Source organism: Dermacentor andersoni, chromosome 9 (assembly GCF_023375885.2).
Source record: "Dermacentor andersoni chromosome 9, qqDerAnde1_hic_scaffold, whole genome shotgun sequence".
Lineage (NCBI taxonomy): Eukaryota > Metazoa > Arthropoda > Arachnida > Ixodida > Ixodidae > Dermacentor > Dermacentor andersoni.
This window is the reverse complement of record NC_092822.1, coordinates 60,439,101-60,459,935: the sequence shown is the minus strand read 5'-3', so window position 1 is coordinate 60,459,935 and position 20,835 is coordinate 60,439,101. Positions and strand designations below refer to the sequence as shown.

Here is a 20,835-nt window from a genome sequence, read left to right as displayed (position 1 = left end):
TCCTGTCACGGTTATCCACGTGCGTGAAACAAGACCATTAAGATTATTGTTCAATAACATATGCGGAATTTGCTCTCCATATTGTCTACCCTGTTTCCGTTCCTCCTATATAATATAGCCGCCACGTAGACCAGCAGATATCGAACGCCAAAATGGCTACCCACATACTCAAAGACCTCGCGCACAACTCCTGACACTTACTTGTATTCAAGAGTTGTGCGACTCTCAAGGACACCCTTAAGGAATGGTAAATAATAAATTATGGGGTTTTACGTGCCAAAACCACCATCTGATTATGAGGTACGCGGTAGTGGGGGATTCCGTTATAATTTTAACCACCTGGGGTTCTTTGCCGTCCACCTAAATCTAAGTACACGGGTGTTTTCGCACTTCGCCCCTATCAAAATACGGCCGCGGTGGCTAGGATTGGATTTCGCGGCCTCGTGCTTAGATGCCCCAACACTACATCCACTAAGCAACTACGGCGGGTAAGGAATGTTGGCAGTTCGAGGAAGGTGTCAGTCGGCACGTGAGACAATTTGTTTGCATCGTCATGGCACGAGAATCGGTACGAGCCGTCGGAGAATGACCGTAGAGTGCATTGTATTTAATGTGATGTAGTCCTCGCCCAAAATTTTATACCCGAATCATCCTGTAACGAGTGAGGACCAGGCATCTCGCTTATATGTGCCGTCACCTGAAAGTTGCCGGGCGCTGGGCGTCGGCCAAAGGACCTACTTGACCTCTCTACAACACTTGCCGACATTTTCGCCTTATTTCGCACCATCGGGTTCCGGCTGAACTCCTTCAACAGCGAATTTATTTGTCCAGAATTTTGGCTATCAACTTTATGGCTTTCTTTATCTTTAAGTCATCTTTTACATTTAAGCTGGTACTGTCCTCAGAGTTCCAGCGGGTTCACCTTTCCCAAAATGCTTGCAGTTTTGTTGGCCTCTTTTCATATTTCGGGGGATTTTTAATGGACGTTGAAACCATAGCACGGCCCCCCGACCACGCTGCTCAAAAAATCATTTTATTTTCCTGAGGTCTTGTGCAAGCTTCTGTCTTCTTGATATTCATCAACTTCCTGATTTCCCTGTCACTTATATTCCATTTTGACGACTACGATCCCACGGAATTTGGCAATGATGTAATGGCCATCGGATTGAAGCCGTTCTACCGTGGACACTACAGCTGCTTTTGCGCACTGCGAATGAAAATATTGTAATAACGAGCGCCGATCTTAAGCATATAAATTCACAGCCTAAAAAATGATGCGGATCGCACGCACTGTGGGAATCGATGTAAGCGAAGCTTTTGTGTGGTTTGCTTTTATTGACAATAATTAGCGGTAATCCTGTCTGCGAATGTATAATTTCTTCAGCGTTTAGTGCAATACGAGAGTAGCGAGTTGATGGCAAATGTTACCTTGCGTGCACCACTGCTTTTCGTCTGCGTAGTACACAACACACAGCGAGACGTGTTTGCTCGAGGCGTTGTTGTGCTCCATTGTTTATAACCTATATGTTGGATTGAGCATTGTCATTGCTTCACATGGCACATCGCATCGCGGCAGACGTGTAGGCAGAACTACGAAGCTCTACGTGCTAAAACGATAATGGGATAATGGGATAATATTATCAGCGTGCCTGATAATAAGATTATCAGGCACGCCGTAGTGGCAGACTCCCCATTCATTTTCACACCTTGTTGTTCTTTAACGTGCACCTAAATCTAAGTGCATGACTGTTTTTGTACTTCGCTCCCGTCGAAATTCAGGTCCCGCGGTATAGGGATCGAAATCCCGACGTCGGGCGATGCCAGCCGCACATTCTCTGCCTCATCTCCTTGCTCCCTCTCTACCATTCTATTTACCTCTCCACAGGGGCTCACGTTAGTAGACCGGTAAGCGCTGCAGTTTCCGCGATGCTTTTGTGGTGCGTCACAATAATTACAGCCTCATAGGGGAAGCAAAATTCTTCTTGGTCTGGGACTAGAACCCTGGACCACCGCCTTTCCTGAGCAGCCTTTCTGCCATCTGAGCCAACCAGGCAGCTAGCAGATGGCTGGGCGAAGTCGAACCCATTTATACCTTCACTTCACGCGCGGTGACGGTTTCCACCGGTCGCGAGTTGATGGTCGCCTAAACGTTTTCCACTAACCGCACGTAATTCAGCATGGCCGCCAGCTTGAGGAGCTCGGCGACGTAGAAGCAGGCGAGGTCTCCCAGCTGTCGACACGACAGGGGCAACATTCTGCCCGAGTACATGGATCGCCTGGCCGCGAGCACGAACAAGACCACCAAGGCGTTGCCGCCTATGCCGCCTGGACTCGGGCTCCTGGAACGCGTGTCGCTCCCATACGTGAAAGCTTGAAGGATTGGGCGTAAACGTCGATGCCGAAAACAAGGAACGAACGTATCAGGAGTGCTCTGCTGGGACTTGGCATTCGGAACTAATGCTTAGCGTCTGTCTCTAGATCGGCATGACTTTTCAGCCTGCAGGGCTGGAGCTTGCCGACCGACGACATGAAGATGTGGCCGCTTAGCGTAGCCGCCAGCACGCTGGTGAGAAGCAGAACGTGAGCGAAGGAAATATTTACGTAGGCGCTCTTGGAGAATATGTCGATTGCCATAAAGACCAACCGGTAGGCTGCCATGACGTCAATGATCATGAAGACAAAGTAGGGTGGCCATGCTACGGGCGCGGAGTGCTCTTGAGGATAATCCATTGGTTATTGTAGTCGACTGTGTCTGGGTGGTTTCAGGAAAGGCTCACACTGTTTTAGGTGAAACTCGCCCTCGTTACAGTTACTGGAGTGACGCGCCTTTAGAGATATTGAATGACTTTCTATAGCTGTGTGATTTTTAAACTGAAGTGCACGAGCAAAGAATTCACACCTTTTCGAGATTGTCGGTCAGAAGAGCTCCTGTGTCCGGCGTACAAATGTTTCCTCTGTGTCCTTCAAGAAGTATCCTCAGGGGCAACTGTGGGGTCGAAGAACTATGCTGAGCCAAGTGGCCAAATAAGATCGACCAAGTGTACCGGCCAAAGACTAGGTGCAAGCACTCAGTGTCGTGAAGAGTAGCTGTAAACAACATGCAATGAATATGTGGAATCGCCTGTCGCTCGCAAGTCATACTGCGAATGCCTTACTCGCAGCGATATTTTTTTTCTTCTTGTTCGCCGTATTGGCGCCAGATTTCACGCCATCTCTGAGCTCTATGCACTGAAGTTACTCCCGCTCATCGCTTTAACGCGTGCGTAGAGTTGATCGAAGCCACTGTGTCGACTTCGGCATAAACAGTTTGTTTTTCTTTATTTCGACTTTCTTCATTCGCTAACTACAAGTATCCTTTCTTTTATTTGCATTTTGTTACCGTAATCCGTAAATGTTACGCAGTTTACTAGCTCTGATATATTTGCTTTATATGAATCCTGTTACAAGCCCAAGGCACCCGAAGCCCTTCAGACAAAGAATCAAAGGCAACGCACACCGTAAGATTTCATCGACCATATGATACCGACTTTTTGCAGCACTGACACCACTTATTGCCAGATTCGTCACAGTTCTGGATTTTTGTATTTAGATTAACTTCACTGCTATCCTTCTTGAAGCCCGCCGTCTCTTTTTCTATTTCAGTTACCCACCTTTTACTCAGCAATGAAAAATGACGCGACATGTTTCGCAGAATTTCTTTCACCTTTGCATCCATACTACTGCAGATTCGGCCATAGTAAGCAGCGTCGTGTCGGGCCAAGCTTGAGTTTCCTTCTTAAGGAATAAAAAAGTGTGTACAGAGACTTTGAAGTTGAGTGTACGTGGCTACTGTATTTGCCAGGAAGCTGTTATCGCGTCATAGTAAATTTCGTGCAAATTACAGCTCTAGCGATATTAACTGTCGGTGGAGGGCCAATAAGCTCAAAGTGGTTTACGTAAGACTATACGGACCACCCTTTGACTCTGCAACATACTCAAAGTCGTGTTTTCTTTTTGTTTTTTGATGGGCCATATACCATGACCTTCCTTTTAACACCCTCAATGCTCAAAGTGGTTTACTTAAGACTATACTGACCACCCTTTGACTCTGCAACATACTCAAAGTCTTGTTTTTTTGTTTTTTAATGTGCCATATACCATGACCTTCCTTTTAATACCCTCAATGCGTTCCGTTATGTAAACAATCCTTTGATTTTCTTTTCACTTTATTTAAAAATAAAAACAACAGACACTAAGAGGGACGACCCGTCGTTCTCAATAAAAAAATAGCAAAGAGAAAGGCACAAGAAGAAGGAGACTCTAAGCAGCAGGAACAAGAAATAAGGTAACACAGGTAACAACTATCACAGCTTCGCAGAATGCAGCGTCCGTCTTCGTTTCGTCGCCGGGCATGGTCGCTTGAACATCTGGCCATTGGCTCGAATCCATAGGTTCGCAACTGCAATAGCAAAGATAGTGCAACAGGCTATGTCAGCTAACTTCGATAAGCGGAACGAAATAGGTAAGGGTAGTAAACCATGCATTTGATTTCGTCAGAAACGTATGGGGCCGAATGTGCTGCCATTAAGTAGTTGGAGTAATCTAGTACAGCACGGTACCTAATAACCAAGACACAAATATGTATCAGAGGGGCTCAGTACTTTCAATGCTTTAATTAAAACAACCCTACTTATTTTGATGAAAATGTTGTGGACAGGGCACATTATGATGGCTTCTATGGATAAAAAGATAGTCTGCGTATCTTCATGCTATAATTAGCTGTAATCGGTAGCCAAATTATGAATGGGGCTTCGCCTTGTGGACCATGCGGTACACTTCGCGTACATTAACAATCAGTTATGGCTTCCGCGAGCAAAAATATTTTTATATTTGCCTTTGCGATTGAATTTTCCTGTTGACATATCACTTGTTCACGATAAAGTACGCAATTGGTTCTCAAAGCCCATACGTGCAGTCGGCGTCAGAAGTTTGGGGACAGCGGGACGTAAGAAAAAGTTAAATTTTCGAGCAGTTTGCTAGTGTAAACAGTAAAACCGTAGAACACTATGCTGGTTGAATGTAGACAATATTACAAATTGGAAATACCAATTCCACGCTGCGTACATGCCCAGAATACCGAAATGTTCAGTTTATTTATTTTTTTAGATTCCGTCGACCGTAAGCATTTGACTAATGGCCGCGGGCCCTGCGACTATAGCGATAAGAGATGCGTTTGCGGCACGCGTAGGCGTACCGTGCTTTGTGCCGTGTAGCACGGAGCATCCTCCGTGCAAGGTGCGCACGTCGTAGCTGCCGTCTTCGCGCATGTTGTACCAGAAGGCAGCCGAGCCCTGCAAGAAGCGACGCGAGACCATAAATTTCAAAACCATAAATTAAAGAATGCACTTTAATTTTGACGTGAATGACTTTAATATAGGCAAGAGGAAGTCGCTTGCTAAATTAGAATACGTATACGCCTACTAACTGTAACGTCAATAGAAATGTAAGCATGCTAATTCGTGAATAAATGTAATTTGGCATTTGGTTACGTCAATTTTCTACCCTCGTGCCCATACTCCATTCTGCAGAGCGCGCAAGACGTTTCCTGTGACCGATTGCGACTGCGCCCCTGTTACAGCCCACCCGATTTTTTTTCCTCGTTAATGTGAAAGCAGGCGATACAACATTCGCGAAGGAAATGCAGTCTCATCGAGTAGACAGATGCTTCGAAAAAGTTGACACGCGTGTGCCTGCTACTATTCCCTACGCATGGTAATATGACATGTAATAGACTAGAAAAATTAGGGAAAAAGAGATGGCTTGAAATTTGCGATACGTTCTCTTCCCTAATGACAGTTCCTCGAGTATGGATGAGTTTTCGTGCATTAAGCGGCCCTATTGTTGAAACACAACCATATCGGGCTCTCGCAATAGCGAAGATACTTCAGAATTCGTGATTGCTGAGGAATTCTGCGAAGTTATAAATAAAACAAGTGTATCTATTGTAGAGAATTTCAATATTCGGTTGAAATGACAAAAGAAACGTTATTGCGTGTTTTCAATCGAAGCATGTACAATTAGATTACGAATTCTCTATAACTGGGCTAAAATGTGCGGTTGGGTCTTGCAAGACCCAACCGATGATTGCGATGATCTTGCAAGGCCCAACCCAACCAACCGAAAGACTGATGCAGATCCACATTTCATATCATACAACATGTTGAAAGACATGAGAACTGATGGTAGATTGGCATTTTTTGGAGTTATTCAATGACTTATGGAAAAAAAGGGGTGTTTCCCTGACTCTTGCAAAACAGCACGTGTAGTACCTACATTAAATCCCGGTAAAACTCGTCCTTCTCTTCAGTGTTCTCATCCTGTGAATCTGACGAGCTGTTTATTCAAAATCGAGGAGAAAATAATTGACACTAGGCTGCAATGGTCGTGCGAGCAAACAGAAGCACTTCCCGATCACATGTCATTATTTCGAAGGCGGCGATGCACCGTGGATGTAATTTTGGATGTTGTCACTTATGCTGAGGACGAACGAGCGCGGGGAAATGTCGCAATAGCGTTTTCTAGTCATTACACGAGCCTTGGACAAAGTCAGCGATGCTCGTATATTGTGTGGACAGCTTGAACTGGGAGTCTCTGGAAGGGCGTGCACGATGGATATCCAACTTCTCTATTGGCTGTACTTTATTCCGCGATTCCGGCGCCGATTGCGCCACTTTGATACCAACGCAAATTGCTGCGCCAAACGCGGAAAATTGATCCATTTCGCGCCACGATTCGCCAGAACAGCTTCGGCATGTGTGCGCCAGCAGTGGCCGCGAAGAGCGAGTGAATTCGTTCGCCGAAAAAGGGTCCAGTGGTTCACATTCCACACACCTATAGGGACGGCGCCTCCCGCATAGTTTCTCGTAAATTCGAGCGCCTATAACAGTGGACTTTTCGGGGTTTTCGGCAAGTGGCCGCCTCGGGCGCGCGCGGCCACTCCCGGCTGTCGTCTCTGCTGTTAGAACGGCCAGGGGCGGCTGCATTCGCAGTGCACTAGAATACGGTTGGGTGGGCCGAGCGGCGCGGTACGCCCTACCTGAGGCGCGAAACAACGAAAATTAGGCTCAGGGTGCTGCGAACGAAGTGTGTTATATTAGGGCGCCTCGCTGACCTCCTCACCCGCCGCTACGTAGAGTACTCTGTACTGAACGGAGGGCGAGGAGGACCTCCAGGCACCCTACTTGATATTAGGGAGGCGCGGGCTGCAGCGGGGTTCAGCGGTTGTACGTGTCGATCTGTTGCCAGTGCCGGTGTAACGTAAAACTGTTCCATTCTGTCTTTATGCCCGTATAGGCGAGGCCTGAGCTATTTTGAGCTTCGTAGCTTCTTTCGAAGGGCGAAGCATCGATTGCGATAGAAAATTAGTAGGCAGCTATACCATGTAAGGATAGTAGCTTTATCGGTCGTGTAAACTTAATCATTCGCTTACAAACTAAATCAGCAAGCACGGTGTCACGCGCACAAGTAAATGAGAACGCATCTCTCTCGATCACCAGACGCACTCGCTGTTAAAACGCTGGAAAAAGCACGGCGTAAGCGTCACTGTTGATGTAAACGTCACTTCAGTTTACACCACGATTCGCCTTGTGGACTAGAAGGTTGCAAGCGATTTCACAGTGTGTAGCTACATGTTACTTTTCTTTTGCGTCCGGACTGCGACATGCACTCCCATGTTCACGAAATGCTGTAACCTTAAAATTTCACGTTTTGCCGATAGAAGGAGTAAGCACTGGATGGCGCCGATTACTTCAAGCTTAAAGTTGTTCTGAAAATGTGATCGGAAGAAAATTCAAATAGCATTATGAAAGAAACTCCGTGCTTTCACACTACGCAAATGTAAAAGAAAAAAATACAAAATAGAATAAAGGGAAAAAGACATTCACCCAAACGTAGCTAAGTGCTACAAAGGAAACCCATACGGGTTACTCGAAAGAAAAGCCTCGCAGTTGAAGAAAAATTTGTCCTGGTCCGGGACTCGAACCCGAGACCACCGCCTTTTCGGGGCAGACGCTCTACCATATGAGCTAGCCAGGTGGCTAGGAGATGGTAGGGCTAAGTCGAATTCGTCAACAACTCGAAGGAAATGCAAGAGTTTGACGTAATAGTTCTGCGGAAACTTGCAGGGTGGAGAGACGTAATTAATAAAGGGAAAATGAGCCTTCCACCCAAACGTAGGTAAGTGCTATAACGGAAACCCGTACGGGTGCCTCGAAAGAAAAGCTTCGCAGCTCAGGAAAAATTCTTCAACTGCCGTCTCCTTGCCACCCGGTTAGCTCAGATGGTAGAGCGGCTGCCCCGGAAAGGCGGTGGTCCCGGGTTCCTCTTCCGGACCAGGACGAATTTTTCTTCAACTGCAAGGCTTTTCTTTCGAGGAACCCGCATGGGTTTCCTTTGTAGCACTTAGCTACGTTTCGGTGGAAGTCTCATTTTCTCTTTAATAATTAATTCTCTCCACCTTGCGAGTTTCCGCCGAACTATTACGACAAAATAAGGAGTTTGTACAGCCGACTACGATTTGTGGGAAGATGCTATTGTTGATGGTAAATGTAATGCTCCGGTACGCATTTCTTTGAAGAGCAATTCTCAGCTCTGCTATTCATTTACGGACACATTTGGCCAATTTCCAGATCTGCGAAGGTTCTGTTCGGTGGGTCCGGGTGTGTTGCATACATTTTCGTGCGACCTTTTTTTTTCCCCACGTAGGAAAGACTGATCCACGGACTCTTACCATTCGCGGAGGGACACTCGCCTTGGCGTAGGGGAACGCAGTCAAACCTCCCAGGCTCACGTCTGAAAGCTATTACGGCGAAAGTAAAAAAAAGAAGAAAGTAAAGACAATTTATTACGGCAGGACAGTTATAACGACCATCAAAAGGCGAGGACCACCTTCGTGAGAGACTAGAAAGAGAAGCGACAATAGAAAAAGAAAATTAAATACTGTTTTCCACTACTGGTGGAGGCGGTCCATCAAATGGAACATTATAACAGTGATTAAGGAAGTGATTAACAATGGTAGGACGAGGAATGTCGCTGCAGCCAACCTTGCGACAAGGAGACACTTGTCTTCGACAGAGAAGCAACTGCTTTCATTAGCGGCGTTGTTTTTTTATGTACGCGTAGTTCCCTCTCCCCAGAATCAAATCGGAAGGAGGGTGAGAATAGGCTGGTGCGTAGAGTAGGGAGAGGGAAGTCGAAGTGTTAGAAAAAAGGAGAGAGGGAGGGGCAGACTTGTGTTGAGTTATGTTAGATATAGCACAGGTAGGTGTACAGCTGGTTATAGTCCAAAAGCAGTTCCACCTTCGTCACAACAGGGTGTAACCTACAGCAGCACCCGTAAATGCTGGAAAATAAGAGTACTGTTGTCGGAAGAACGAAGCGCAGTATACCTCAGCCAGTTCCGTCTCTGTCGCTACTAAGCAACAAACACCATTTTCTGTTCTTTTTGCAGCGAAGCTGTCTGTGGCTACCCTGCGGGAAAAATCATGGCGGCGAACAGAAAACTCCTCGCGACAAGCCATTCTCATGTAGGTATCTTGGAAAAAATTCGACTGAAATTGGCCGCTAAGACGACTCTAATATTACGCCGAGTTTTATTTACCTGTCTTATTTGGTTAGTTCACAGTGAAATTGGAAACGTTACAGAATTCCCGTCTGCTGTCGATACATGGGCATCTACGAAGAGAATATGGTTACAGAAAACGGCTGTACCTGGTTGTTTTGTCGAAGCTATCCTGCAACAGGTTATTTTGCAATTAGTCGCTAAGACGACTCTAACATTGCGCCGAGTTTCATTTACTTTTCTTAATTACGTAGTTCACAGTGAAGTTGTAAATATTGTGAAATAACCGCCTACTGTCAATATATGGGTTTCTACCGGAGGGAAACGGACAACTCCATATTGGTCCGCTGGAATAAAACTCCAGTTCTTCCAAGCTTCATTCATATAATTTACTAGGAAGTATGCTCAATCACAAGTTACAAGCAAATGTGCTTTGTTTCGTGCATGCCTTTGTACTGCGCCCCGGTCAACGCATTATTGTCGCTCGCGTCGAGGCTCGGTTCAACGGCCACCAGCGTCTAAACGGCATCCCGTCGAAGCTGCGTCGACAACACCTGCTTCTCTAGAGCGGTGTCGTAAAAGCCCCTCGTCGGTAGCTGTATGTATGTATGACGTAGTGCGTGACCTAGTACGCGCCTGATAGTTATTTGTATTTCGCATAAATTACATTAACATAATTATACGTATAGTTACACACCAACAAAACTCTCTACCGAAATCGTGGTAAAAAGGGAGTTTTACACCAAGGTGTGCTATTCCATCTGTCAACCACATTCTTAATTTTGGATCTCTACTACCCTTTTCCCTTTCCCCAGTGTAGGGTAGCCATCCGGGCTCAGTCCTGGTGAACCTCCCTACCTTTCCTTTATCATTTGCTCTCTCTCTACCAACGTAATTTATACCACCATAGGAGCTTCGCCGGTCGACCACTTTCGCAGGGTAGAACGGCTCCTCACTTTTTTTGAACACTTCGACGTCCCTCATCATAACTGATGCACTAGCCTATTCTCCCTTCATCCTCCTCCTTTGAGGGTGGGGGAGGGGGAACTACGCGCACATAAAAACGCTGCCAAGGAAAGAAGTTGCTGCCCTGATCAAGGCGAGCCTCCTTGTCGAAAGATTGACTGCAGCGTCACCTCTAGTTCACCGAGTGTTCATTCCTTGAAGCATTCGTCGCCCTGCGAACGTCTCTCTTGCTTGAAGTGTTTAACGAGGTATGCTGAGTTAGCTTTTCCTTATTTGGATGCACTTTGACTTCCCGAACCCCAAAGTTATTCTTCTTTAGCGACGTTACTTTAGGTATTTCAGGGAGTAACTACTAAACCCTTGTGTTACGCCGACGTTAATGACAAAGCAACTTGAGCTAGGCCACTGATAATGGAGCGAATATTCTTGCAAATGAGTTGTTCTTAGGTTGCGCGAAGTAATGTGAAGAGCAAGCACATTTAGAATTGACTTAAATACGTCTGCTCAAGCTGTACGACATAGACATCAAGATAATACATAGAGACTATAATAGTTGCGCTCTTCTGTTGAATGTAGCATCGCCACTGAAAACATTAAAACATTAGAATCCCATTTTTCCTTTCTTTTAGGACGAATTTTTAGGCGAAACAAAGTGATGCAGCTCATTTGTGACATGGGACTTACGCAACCACGAACACAGAAAATATTGACCCATCTTCGAACTACACTTGCCTTGACTTTTATATTTCTACAGCACAATGCTTCCTGACATCCAGTGATTTAAGCAATGTCACTCTGCTTTCCGAAGAGAACGTGTATGACTAGAGCAGGGTGCTTATTCTAGGGCACAAGAATTGGGAAATGCTCAAGCATTACTGGAAACAAAGTCGTTATTCAGATCAGACGTAATGGTCACGCCATGAGCCGTTCATTTCACTGCAACAGCATGGCATTTCTTTCTTACTAAGAGACAATGTTTCGCTCATTTGTTTTTTTTTTTTTTAAGAAAGCTTCGTAGCAGCACGTCACGTGTTTAAGAGAACTAGGTATTTTTATGTTAGGGCGTAACACAATCATTTCCCACACGTGCCTAGTTCAAGAGGAAATTTTGCACCGCAACCAATCTCGGCTTTGCTTGCAAGGATATTGGGGAAGAAAAGAATTAAATCTTTAAGCAGTGAACTTCACAGAGGGAAGTTATATTTGACGCCTTGGACAGAAAAGGGCGAATTCTAATCTCCGATGTAGTGACACAAATTTGAGTACTCACATGTCTTTGTTAAAGATAGCTTGAGTTATTGTAATTAGGAATTATGAGGTGAAATATTTACCTGATGGCTTGAGCGTTTGTAGAACACGAAGGTATAGCCTTTTTAGGGAAACGAAACGTTGATTTAAGTGGTGGATAATAACTAACACCGTTAGTGCTGAATTAAGTAACAAAGGCCAAATATCACAGCGTGTAAAAATCTAGAAAATTGTTATAACAAGTCCATATTGGCGTAACACAAACATATATCTTATTATTTTGTAACACCTCTTGCAGAACCTTTATAATGCGGATATTTATCCCAATAAAGAAATTGTACAGGAAAGCACTGCGTTTATCCCCCCCCCCCCCCCCCCATCCTAAATATATAGTTAACAAGTGAGCAAAGACCGTGCGTTAAACTGGGAGCCCCTATATCTGTACGTTCGTTTTGAGGAATGAGGCTTTTCACTTGCAGGAATGTACAGAGTCATGTCGTTCGAAACACCGCTTACCACTTGCATGAGAGGTACTTCGGTGCTATTCGTAACTAGTATTTCATGGCTCGTTCTGGTCTCATCTAGCTTTTCAAAGCTACGTTGAAAAGGAAAATGGAACAACGTCTTTACACGCACTCCGCACTGCCGAGTAGCCGAGATTTTCGTATCTAGTGTAAGAACATTCTTCTCAACTACGAATGCTAAACTCGAGGAAGGTGGACACCAATACTGCCTGCCAAGTACGAAATAAATGTCAATATTTCACACGCGCCTGAAATGTATTTTATATTAGAATGTTTCACCTTGTAAACTTATTACCCCTTTCTTCTTACCGTTTACGGATTACCGGGTTACAGCAGCCGCGGTCTACAGGAGAAAATCCAGTAGCGACATCGCGTGACGCTTTCTCTGACTACAATGAGTTTAAGTCGTGTTTGAGTCAGGTGAGTGCATCTACTTGTTGAAGGAAAATCATAAAGAGACGAAAAAAAAACGCTTACGTAACTATAACCAATGCCTTACACCTGTAAAATAGAATACGGTAGGTCAGTGCAGAATATAAGGTTTGTGTGCGCCATGGTGTTAAATTCTGCGTCACAAGATTTCGCCACCAGAGTTATTGCCGCCGTACACCTCTCTCCGGTAATCAGATATTGCGCGAACGGTAATATGTTAACGGAAAAACTAAACCTCTCCGTTAAATGATTTTGTTCGGAAACATGCTGCAGTTACATCGTTGTGTTTGACTTCCGCTCTCTAGGCTAGATCTTTGAAGCGCCGGAAGTCGCAAGCGGAATGTTGTCTTTTCTTATTTTTCATGCTATAAAACAAAAACCAAGAAAGAAAGAAAACCGTCGGCCGAGACTGCGAGAACGTGAACCGAGCGGCACACTTTCATGCCACGAGTCTCGGACGTCGAGCAGCGCGAGGTTGGCTGCCGTAAACTCACGTAGAACATGAAGGTGGCGATGCGGTCTCCGGCCATTCTTTCCCCTTCGTCTACTTGTTCCAGCTGCGTGAACCGGGTGGAAAGAACAGCACAGTTAGTAAAAAGGCACACACAATTGCATGTTAGATTCATGCGGTCTCCGGCCATTCTTTCCCCTTCGTCTACTTGTTCTAGCTGCGTGAACCGGGTGGAAAGAACAGCACAGTTAGTAAAAAGGCACACACAATTGCATGTTAGATTCATGCGGACGCAGTCAGGCATGCCGTAATGAAAACGAAGAGCTATCTTCGGAGTGGGCCCAAGTATGGGGAGTGTTTAACTCCTGCTTCACCTGCGCCGCGGGTCGGCCCCGTATTTTATTATCTTCGGCATTTTTTTCTACACGCGGACACAATAGTGGGGAAAGCAGCCATTACCAGCTGTGCTGTAAGATTATCTAGATCCACGCACTGTGGGAGTCGATGTAAGCGAAACTTTCTGTGCCGCTTGCTTTGATTGACGATAATTAGCCTTGATGCTGACGGGAATTTGTTTAATTTCTGCAACGTTCAGTGCTGCACGAGTGTGGTGAGTTGACGTTAAACGTTACCTTGCGTGCACCCCTGCTGTTTGTCTGCGTAGCACACAAAATACACAGGGAGAGGTGCTTGCTTGAGGCATTGTTGTGCGCCATATGTCATAGCCTCTCAGAGGGTTGAGCATTGTCATTTCCTTACATGCCACATCGCATCATGGCAGAAATGTTAAACTTTAGTTGAATTACGGGGCTGCACGTGCCAAAACCGCAATCACATTATGAAGGAGAGCGTAGTGCCGGACTCCGGATTAATTTTGGCACCATGGTGTCCAGCCGCATTTCGCCCCCATGGAAATGCGGCTGCCGCGGTCGGCGTCAAATCCGCGACCACGCTGTGGAACTTCACGGCAATGCATGCACAAGCTTAATGGAATGGGCGAAATTTTCAGAAAATTTTATTTCGATATATCGGCCGAATATCAAAAAGTTTGAAGAAGCGGCAAATTTAAAGCGTTAAGCAATTTATTACAGCTCGAGTTTGAACGTTAATCGTAGTGCGAGAGTCATTGAATACGTTAGCATGCTCGGGTTTCTGAGAGGCAGCACAGAGGGAGAGGGATTGTATACGCCTGCGCACGTCTTGAGCGTGCGTGCGTGCGTGTGTACTTGTATTTTCGTGTGGGCGCGTGTTTGTGTGTCCGCATTTGAATTTGCGTGCGCATGAGCGCGTGTATGCGTGTCGAAGCATACACGTGTTTGTGTGCATTTGCATGTGCGTGCGCGTGCGTGCGTAGATTTTAAGGCGAAAACCTTGTATGCCCCATGAAGCGGGAAATCTGGCGAGCGTCCGGCGTTAACATCTGATGGCAAGGAAATTAATCCACGTGACCAAGTGATGACATCAAGTTCCCGGCGCTGGACCTGCTGTGGCTCGTATACCGCGAAATCCCACGGTGAACAGCCACGATGTCGGACGGACTCCGTGGCTATTCGCGCGGACATAGGGTCGGTGACGGATGGACGGCATCGGTCAGACACCGTGGCCAACTCCCAAAATTGACTTTGCCCCATTCGAAAATTGAGCTAACCCACGTTGAAGACTGACCTGGCCTACTCCGAAAATTTACTTGGCTCACCCCTAAAATTTGGGCTGCCTAAGTCCAAAATATTTGCTTTGCCCAATTCGAAAATTTTGTTGGTCCACGTTCACAACTGACTTGACCCACTCCCCAAATTGACTTGACCCACCCTGAAAATTTGGGTGGGCCACACCCAAAATCGACTTTGCCCAATTCGAAAATTTAGTTGACCCATGTTCAAAACTGACTTTGCCCACTCCCAAAATTTACTTCGAGCAATTCGAAAACTGAGTTGACCCACGTTAAAAAACGACTTGGCCCACTCCCTCCCAAAATTGACTTGGCCCATCCCGAAAGTTTGGGTGGCCCACCCTCAGAGTTGGCTTTGCCCTATTCGAGCACATGACAAAGTGATCACAAATAGTTCATAAAGATCGGATCATGTTGGATAAAGTTGATAGCTACCGATGAGGGTTGATAAGGGTTTATGCTGGTAGAGTCACATTTCGTAACGTTGATAATGACACCGGGCTACGTGCAGATGAGGAAGTCCCACGATGCTTACGCATTACGCATACTTAGACGTTTCCTGGAGGAGGTTCTGAGTGAATTTTTTTTACATCGTAATAACTACATCGTGGCTGTACTCCATAGGCGCTAGCTTTCCGTAACTGATGGCATCAAGCACGAACAACTGCGTGACCTTTCTCACGTGTTGTTTCGTGAATATTTCGAATAGGTTGTCATGAAGTGCCTTGCAGAGTCCTCCGGAATATTCTACTGCAGCAATTTGCATGCGGAACGACGGCCTCCTTTGTCTTATCTCATATCAGCCAGGTGTCGTTTAAGTGTCGCATAAACCATACTTGGTTCCCAACGAATTGAAATACTAATATATTGCAGTTCCTGACATTTCTAGTCTACCCTATAATCTTCTCTCTTCTTATGTAGTCTGCCTTTATTGTATCTTTATATACTTCATTTATTTTATTATACTTTATTGTAGTATCTTGATATCGTTGTCTTTGCCAAAATAGATGCAATCGACGGGTGGCGTTCTGATCGCGACATACGAGAATCTATTCGTTGTTTTTTGTGAACTGTTGGAACAGCTAGCCGCGATTTGGATCCTAGATTCTTCTGGAATAGTATATTCTATTTCCTCGGCGATGCAGGGAATGTTTGGGTAACGTTCCGAAAGAGTTCCGAATGCTTCGCAATAATTGCAGGCATTTTTGTATTTTCCAAAAAAGGGAATCAGGGAATTTGTTCATAATATTTATCATTTGGAATGTTGCATATTGAAATACTTCAAAAAAAAAAAAAAAGGAATGCAAATGCTGCTGACCACACAGTAACCGTCAAGCGCAGTCTGTTGATGATATGGTAATTCGATTGTTTAGAAAAGGCTTATTTCAACAAAAGATAATACGAATATTTTGAGTGACAATGACAGAATAATGCCACCTGGACTATTACATATAGAAATTGCTGAGCATTGTATATAGTACACACGGCACGTTTTCACAGGAATGTCTGAGGCCACATGCTTTCACTAACATATCACCACATAGACCTACAGAAAGACAGTTACACATTAACAAATCATTACAATATATACAATGACGTCGCATGTATACAAGAACATGAACACTATGTAGAATGATGATGTAATCACGTAAAAAAGGCGATTTACATAATTACGTAGCGATGCTATGAGATGTGTATATACAAAAATTCCCATGAACACGAGAGCATGTATACACGAAAATCATGGGTACGCACATACTATGTACATTCAATGAATGCTTTCGATGGCCGGGCTACAGGGACCAGGCTGATAAAAAACCAAGCCATACGCATCCAAGCCACTGACCGCAAACGGCACGATCTCTGTCGAAGGAACTCCTCTTCCCGAAGAAGGAACAACTGCTCTGACAAACGACAGTAGCCCAAAGTAGAGCCTCTCCGGAAGTGGAAACAGAGCGCAGCGACGACGTGCCGCTGCAAACTGCTTCGCACCGGTTGCGCCATAGACAAAAGGCCCGCGCAGTAATTAAAGGTCGCGAAGCGGCCACGTGAGCAGTGACTAGATGTGATAAAGCGGTTAACTCCAAGGCCACGCAAAACAGCATGCTCAGCCCTCCAAAATACCCTGCCAGCGACGCATTGCAGCAGCACATTCTTGGCGGATTCTTGAAGGGGGCAACTGGGACATAGCGAACATGCGATTGAACCTCGTCGCTCTAGCTTGTCACACGTTGGAAGTACTAGCCACTCTAGGCGCCGCAAGCACAAATAGTACTGGGGTTAGACGGCACCCTCGACGAACACCATGGATAACGGAAAATGGCGCAATTTCACGCGCATCAAGAAACACTGTACCTCGAATGTCTCAATGGGGATTCCTTAGAAGCTAATCTAAATTTGGCGAAGAGTCGAGCGCTGTCAGTTCGCTAAATATGTAGCTATGTTCAAGGCGACCGAATGCCCGTTCTTTATCTAGTGAAACCAAGAGACGACTTGCATGATCTTGTCAGCGTGTTGGTCATTATATTGTGCGTAGTGAACGATAGACTACGTATTCCTCCATCAGTAACTGAGAAGGCCTGATGGCGTCCTATGAAGGATCACTTCAAGCGCGGAGTGGCAGCAGCTGCGAAGGTCTTGTAGTCAACGTTGAGAACCGTGAGTGGCCTCCATTGGTGCGTACGAACGAACTCATGCAATACCGCCTTCACTTCATTAGCTCACGGCCTTGCACAAGTATGGTCAGCCACCTAAAGCGTAAATTTCGTATGATTTCCGCGACAATGTTGCAGGAATATGCGGGGCACCGCCTACAATGTTTGAGGAGAGTTTCTTTTAAGATGGCTCATAGGTTAATCATCGTTGGTTTATAGGAAGCCTTCAAATAATAGCGCTACGGTCATGTCCTATATGCTCCTCAATCGACGTTTCTTTATAAGTTGCTGTATTGGATATATTGCGGATTTCTCGAACCTTCAGTTTGGCCGCAGTCACGGTTTGTAAATTTCTAGCTTTTTCTGGCGAGGAGAGTGGATACTGCCGGACGAAAAATTCTCACATGTTATTTAGTCTCGCAAAATTCTTTAAATCATAAAACTCGGAGATATTTCGGTGTTACGATATAAAAGCCCCAGCTACACAGTAAGCGATGTAGCCAATGAAACGCATTCAAGTGTGATGTACGGCAAGGCAACCTGAAATTCCTTAAACGACACCTGGTATGCGGGCTCGGATGTGCCCTCTAGGCTTAAATGACCAAAGTATGTCTTCCTTAATTAATATATCATGTCTACAATGATATATGTGATTATTGATGGTTACCCGCCGCCCAGTGGCTATGCTGCTGTGCTGATGAGCTCGAGGTCGCGCGCTCGATCCCTGTCAAGAGGGTCGCATTTAGACGGAATCGAAATGCGAACGTGCTCGTGTACTCAGATTAAAGTGCACGTTAAAGATCCGCAGGTGCTCAAAATTAATTAAGAAGCCCCACTACGGCCTGCGTCATGACGAGATCGTCATTTTGGCACGTTAGACCCTATAATACAAAAATATATTGTTTGTTTCACGAGTCTCAATTAGAAGCACACTGTTTCCCTATTGCTAGAGTATTGCGTTACGCTGCCGTGCTACATACCAGTACCGTCGCTGAGACCACTTCGTCTGAACTGCAAACGCGCGGTAAGCTCCGCTCATGCGGACTAAAATAATGGAAATTTGGTGACAACCGGTATCGCTTACGGTAGGACGGTACCGACACGCTAAAATGCTCGCATAGTTTAATTTTTTATTCTGCAACGCGGCAGTTCTGTTTTTCCTGTAGGTGCCGAGGCGCAGAATTTTCACCCTGTCCGTCATTTCGAGCACGCATATCTGGCGCTTGCCTTGGTGATCCTCGACTTACCTCTTCCTCAGTGAGTCCCCCCATCAGGTAGTCGTGGTGCGGCAGGTAGTGGCCTCCGGGTCCGTAGGAGCCGTACTGCTCGTCGCAAACAGCGTGAAACAAAAGAAAGGCGAGATCGAGAACGCGAAGCGATCGAGGCAGAGCTTGTTTGTAGTTTGCGATACTTCGAAAGGGCGTATTCAGCCGGTGCAGCACAGAGCAGGGCGCGTCGGATATATCGGAGTGTATGTAGAAGTACGAAGCTCGAATACCGAGATAAGATACCCGGGAAAAGTACCATATAAAGCGTTCTTAATGTCTTGGGTAGGTAAACTGCGGCAAACCAGACCCTTAGGACTTCAGAAGGGTTTTTAGAACTTCCTTACGCAGCCTGGATGCCCTTGATGTATAAGTGGCTTGGACTGACGCATATATGATAGTTTTTTCTTTTCAAATTATTATTATTATTATTATTATTATTATTATTATTATTATTATTATTATTATTATTATTATTCAATGAATGCTCACCTGTATTAACTCCGAGTGTACACGCTCGTAGTCTGTGGACAGTCCGGTGAGCATGGCCACCCGTTGGTTGACCCTTTCCAGCACCGGGTCGGTCTCTGGATCTAACCACGCCAGTTGACTGATGCGGCCGGGGTCCACCAATGCCTTAGACACATCGACGACTGTGGCACGTTCCAACTACGCAGGGAGAAACGCGATTTCACAGCCTTGTGAAAAACCGCAACAATCATCGCGCCGTGGTGAAGGCCCGGGGTGAGACGGCGTGGTTGGTATCGAATGTGAGTGCAACGAAAACGCGTGTCGGAGCCCCTGAGATTGCTTTGAAACGTAATAGTACGTGATTATAATACAAAAGTTCCCTTCTGTATAAACCATTCGAGTAGACAACTCATATAGGCTCATTTTATTGCGATTCTGCCGTCGCCGTGAGGTTCCGCTTAAAGTCCAAGGGCCATAAAATCTTTGCCGCGCGCCGTATATGTATGTGCGAGTGAAAGCGTGCGAGGGTGAGAGAGAGAAAGAGAGATCGTGAAGAGGAAGAGGCGCTATTTTCTGCAGCCCTATAGGGAGCACGACTCAGCGCCTTGGGGAAGGGGAGGGGGACATAAATTAGAAAGAAAGAAGAGAAGAGAGATAAGGTCAAGGTGATTGCAAAGCCAGCGATCGCCGTTTATCGTAGATATGCTGGTGAAAATGACCTAGGTCTAACCTGCAGAGCCATTTCAATAACAATAAAACACTGACATAAATTTTTTCTAAAAGCACGTATCACTTCCCACTTTGACGATTTCATTTTCAGGCTGTTTCTGAATAAGAGCTACACTATTACGTCTTTGCCGACAAGAGAAAAAACAGCAGATATACCGTATTTTGAAAAAAATGAAAGCCGATTTTTGGTGACGTGTACTGAAAATTTGCACATCGTAGGCTGTCTATGTGCTCTGAAAAGAGTTATTGAATAGTCGCATTGTACCAAATTTTTGTGCGTTATAGACGACATTTATTTTTATCCCCGGTATCCTAGGTAAAATATGCTGGGCACAGCGTATGCATTTATTCGAAGTGTGAAGCAATGTTCTGAGTGGCCATTCCCACCAGTCGTGCCACTCCGTCCAGCTCCTCACTTCGTTCAGCCGCGCTACCCACACAGCAGTGGACAATGGCGCACTCCTGACAACCGGCCAATGTGTCTTGCGTGTGGTATACCTGGCCGCGTTGCACGACTTTGTCGTCGCCGCGCAATGTCCTACCGCCGTAGCTTCGACGCCGCAACATACGTTTTCCCATACCCGTCATCCTCCGCGACTCTGAACCCTGGCCAGATGTTTTCCTCCTCGGACCACCGCCCTCTTGTTGACCGCCGTTCGCCATCGCCTCGACGCCGCTCGCTTTCGCCGATGCGTCGTCGTCGTCAATCTACGTCGGGACGGGAAAACTAATCGTCGCACTTCCCTAGGCAAGAACTGCGTCACCCACGAACAGACCAAGGCCTCTCCCTTCTCCGACTAATGTTATTGACGTATATGTGGACGGCGT

The 20,835-nt window shown here is 45.8% G+C and overlaps 1 protein-coding gene across 2 annotated transcripts in view; it reads right to left on the bottom strand.

Annotated features, from left to right (window-relative positions):
* Nucleotides 1–4,190: 4,190 nt before the first annotated feature.
* The window catches only part of LOC126528091 (prolyl 4-hydroxylase subunit alpha-2-like), a 52,034-nt gene continuing 35,389 nt past the window's right edge, over nucleotides 4,191–20,835 (bottom strand). The window contains exons 8-13 of one of the 2 annotated variants that reach the window (XM_050175954.3): nucleotides 19,300–19,476; nucleotides 18,790–18,864; nucleotides 13,263–13,325; nucleotides 8,768–8,836; nucleotides 5,234–5,330; nucleotides 4,191–4,438 (exon numbers count right to left, since the gene is read on the bottom strand). In XM_050175954.3, the coding sequence (XP_050031911.2) occupies nucleotides 4,344–4,438; nucleotides 5,234–5,330; nucleotides 8,768–8,836; nucleotides 13,263–13,325; nucleotides 18,790–18,864; nucleotides 19,300–19,476 (576 nt within the window). In that variant the 3' untranslated portion in view covers nucleotides 4,191–4,343. The remainder of the gene's footprint in view (nucleotides 4,439–5,233; nucleotides 5,331–8,767; nucleotides 8,837–13,262; nucleotides 13,326–18,789; nucleotides 18,865–19,299; nucleotides 19,477–20,835) is intronic. The other variant, XM_055069117.2, reaches the window with a different exon arrangement.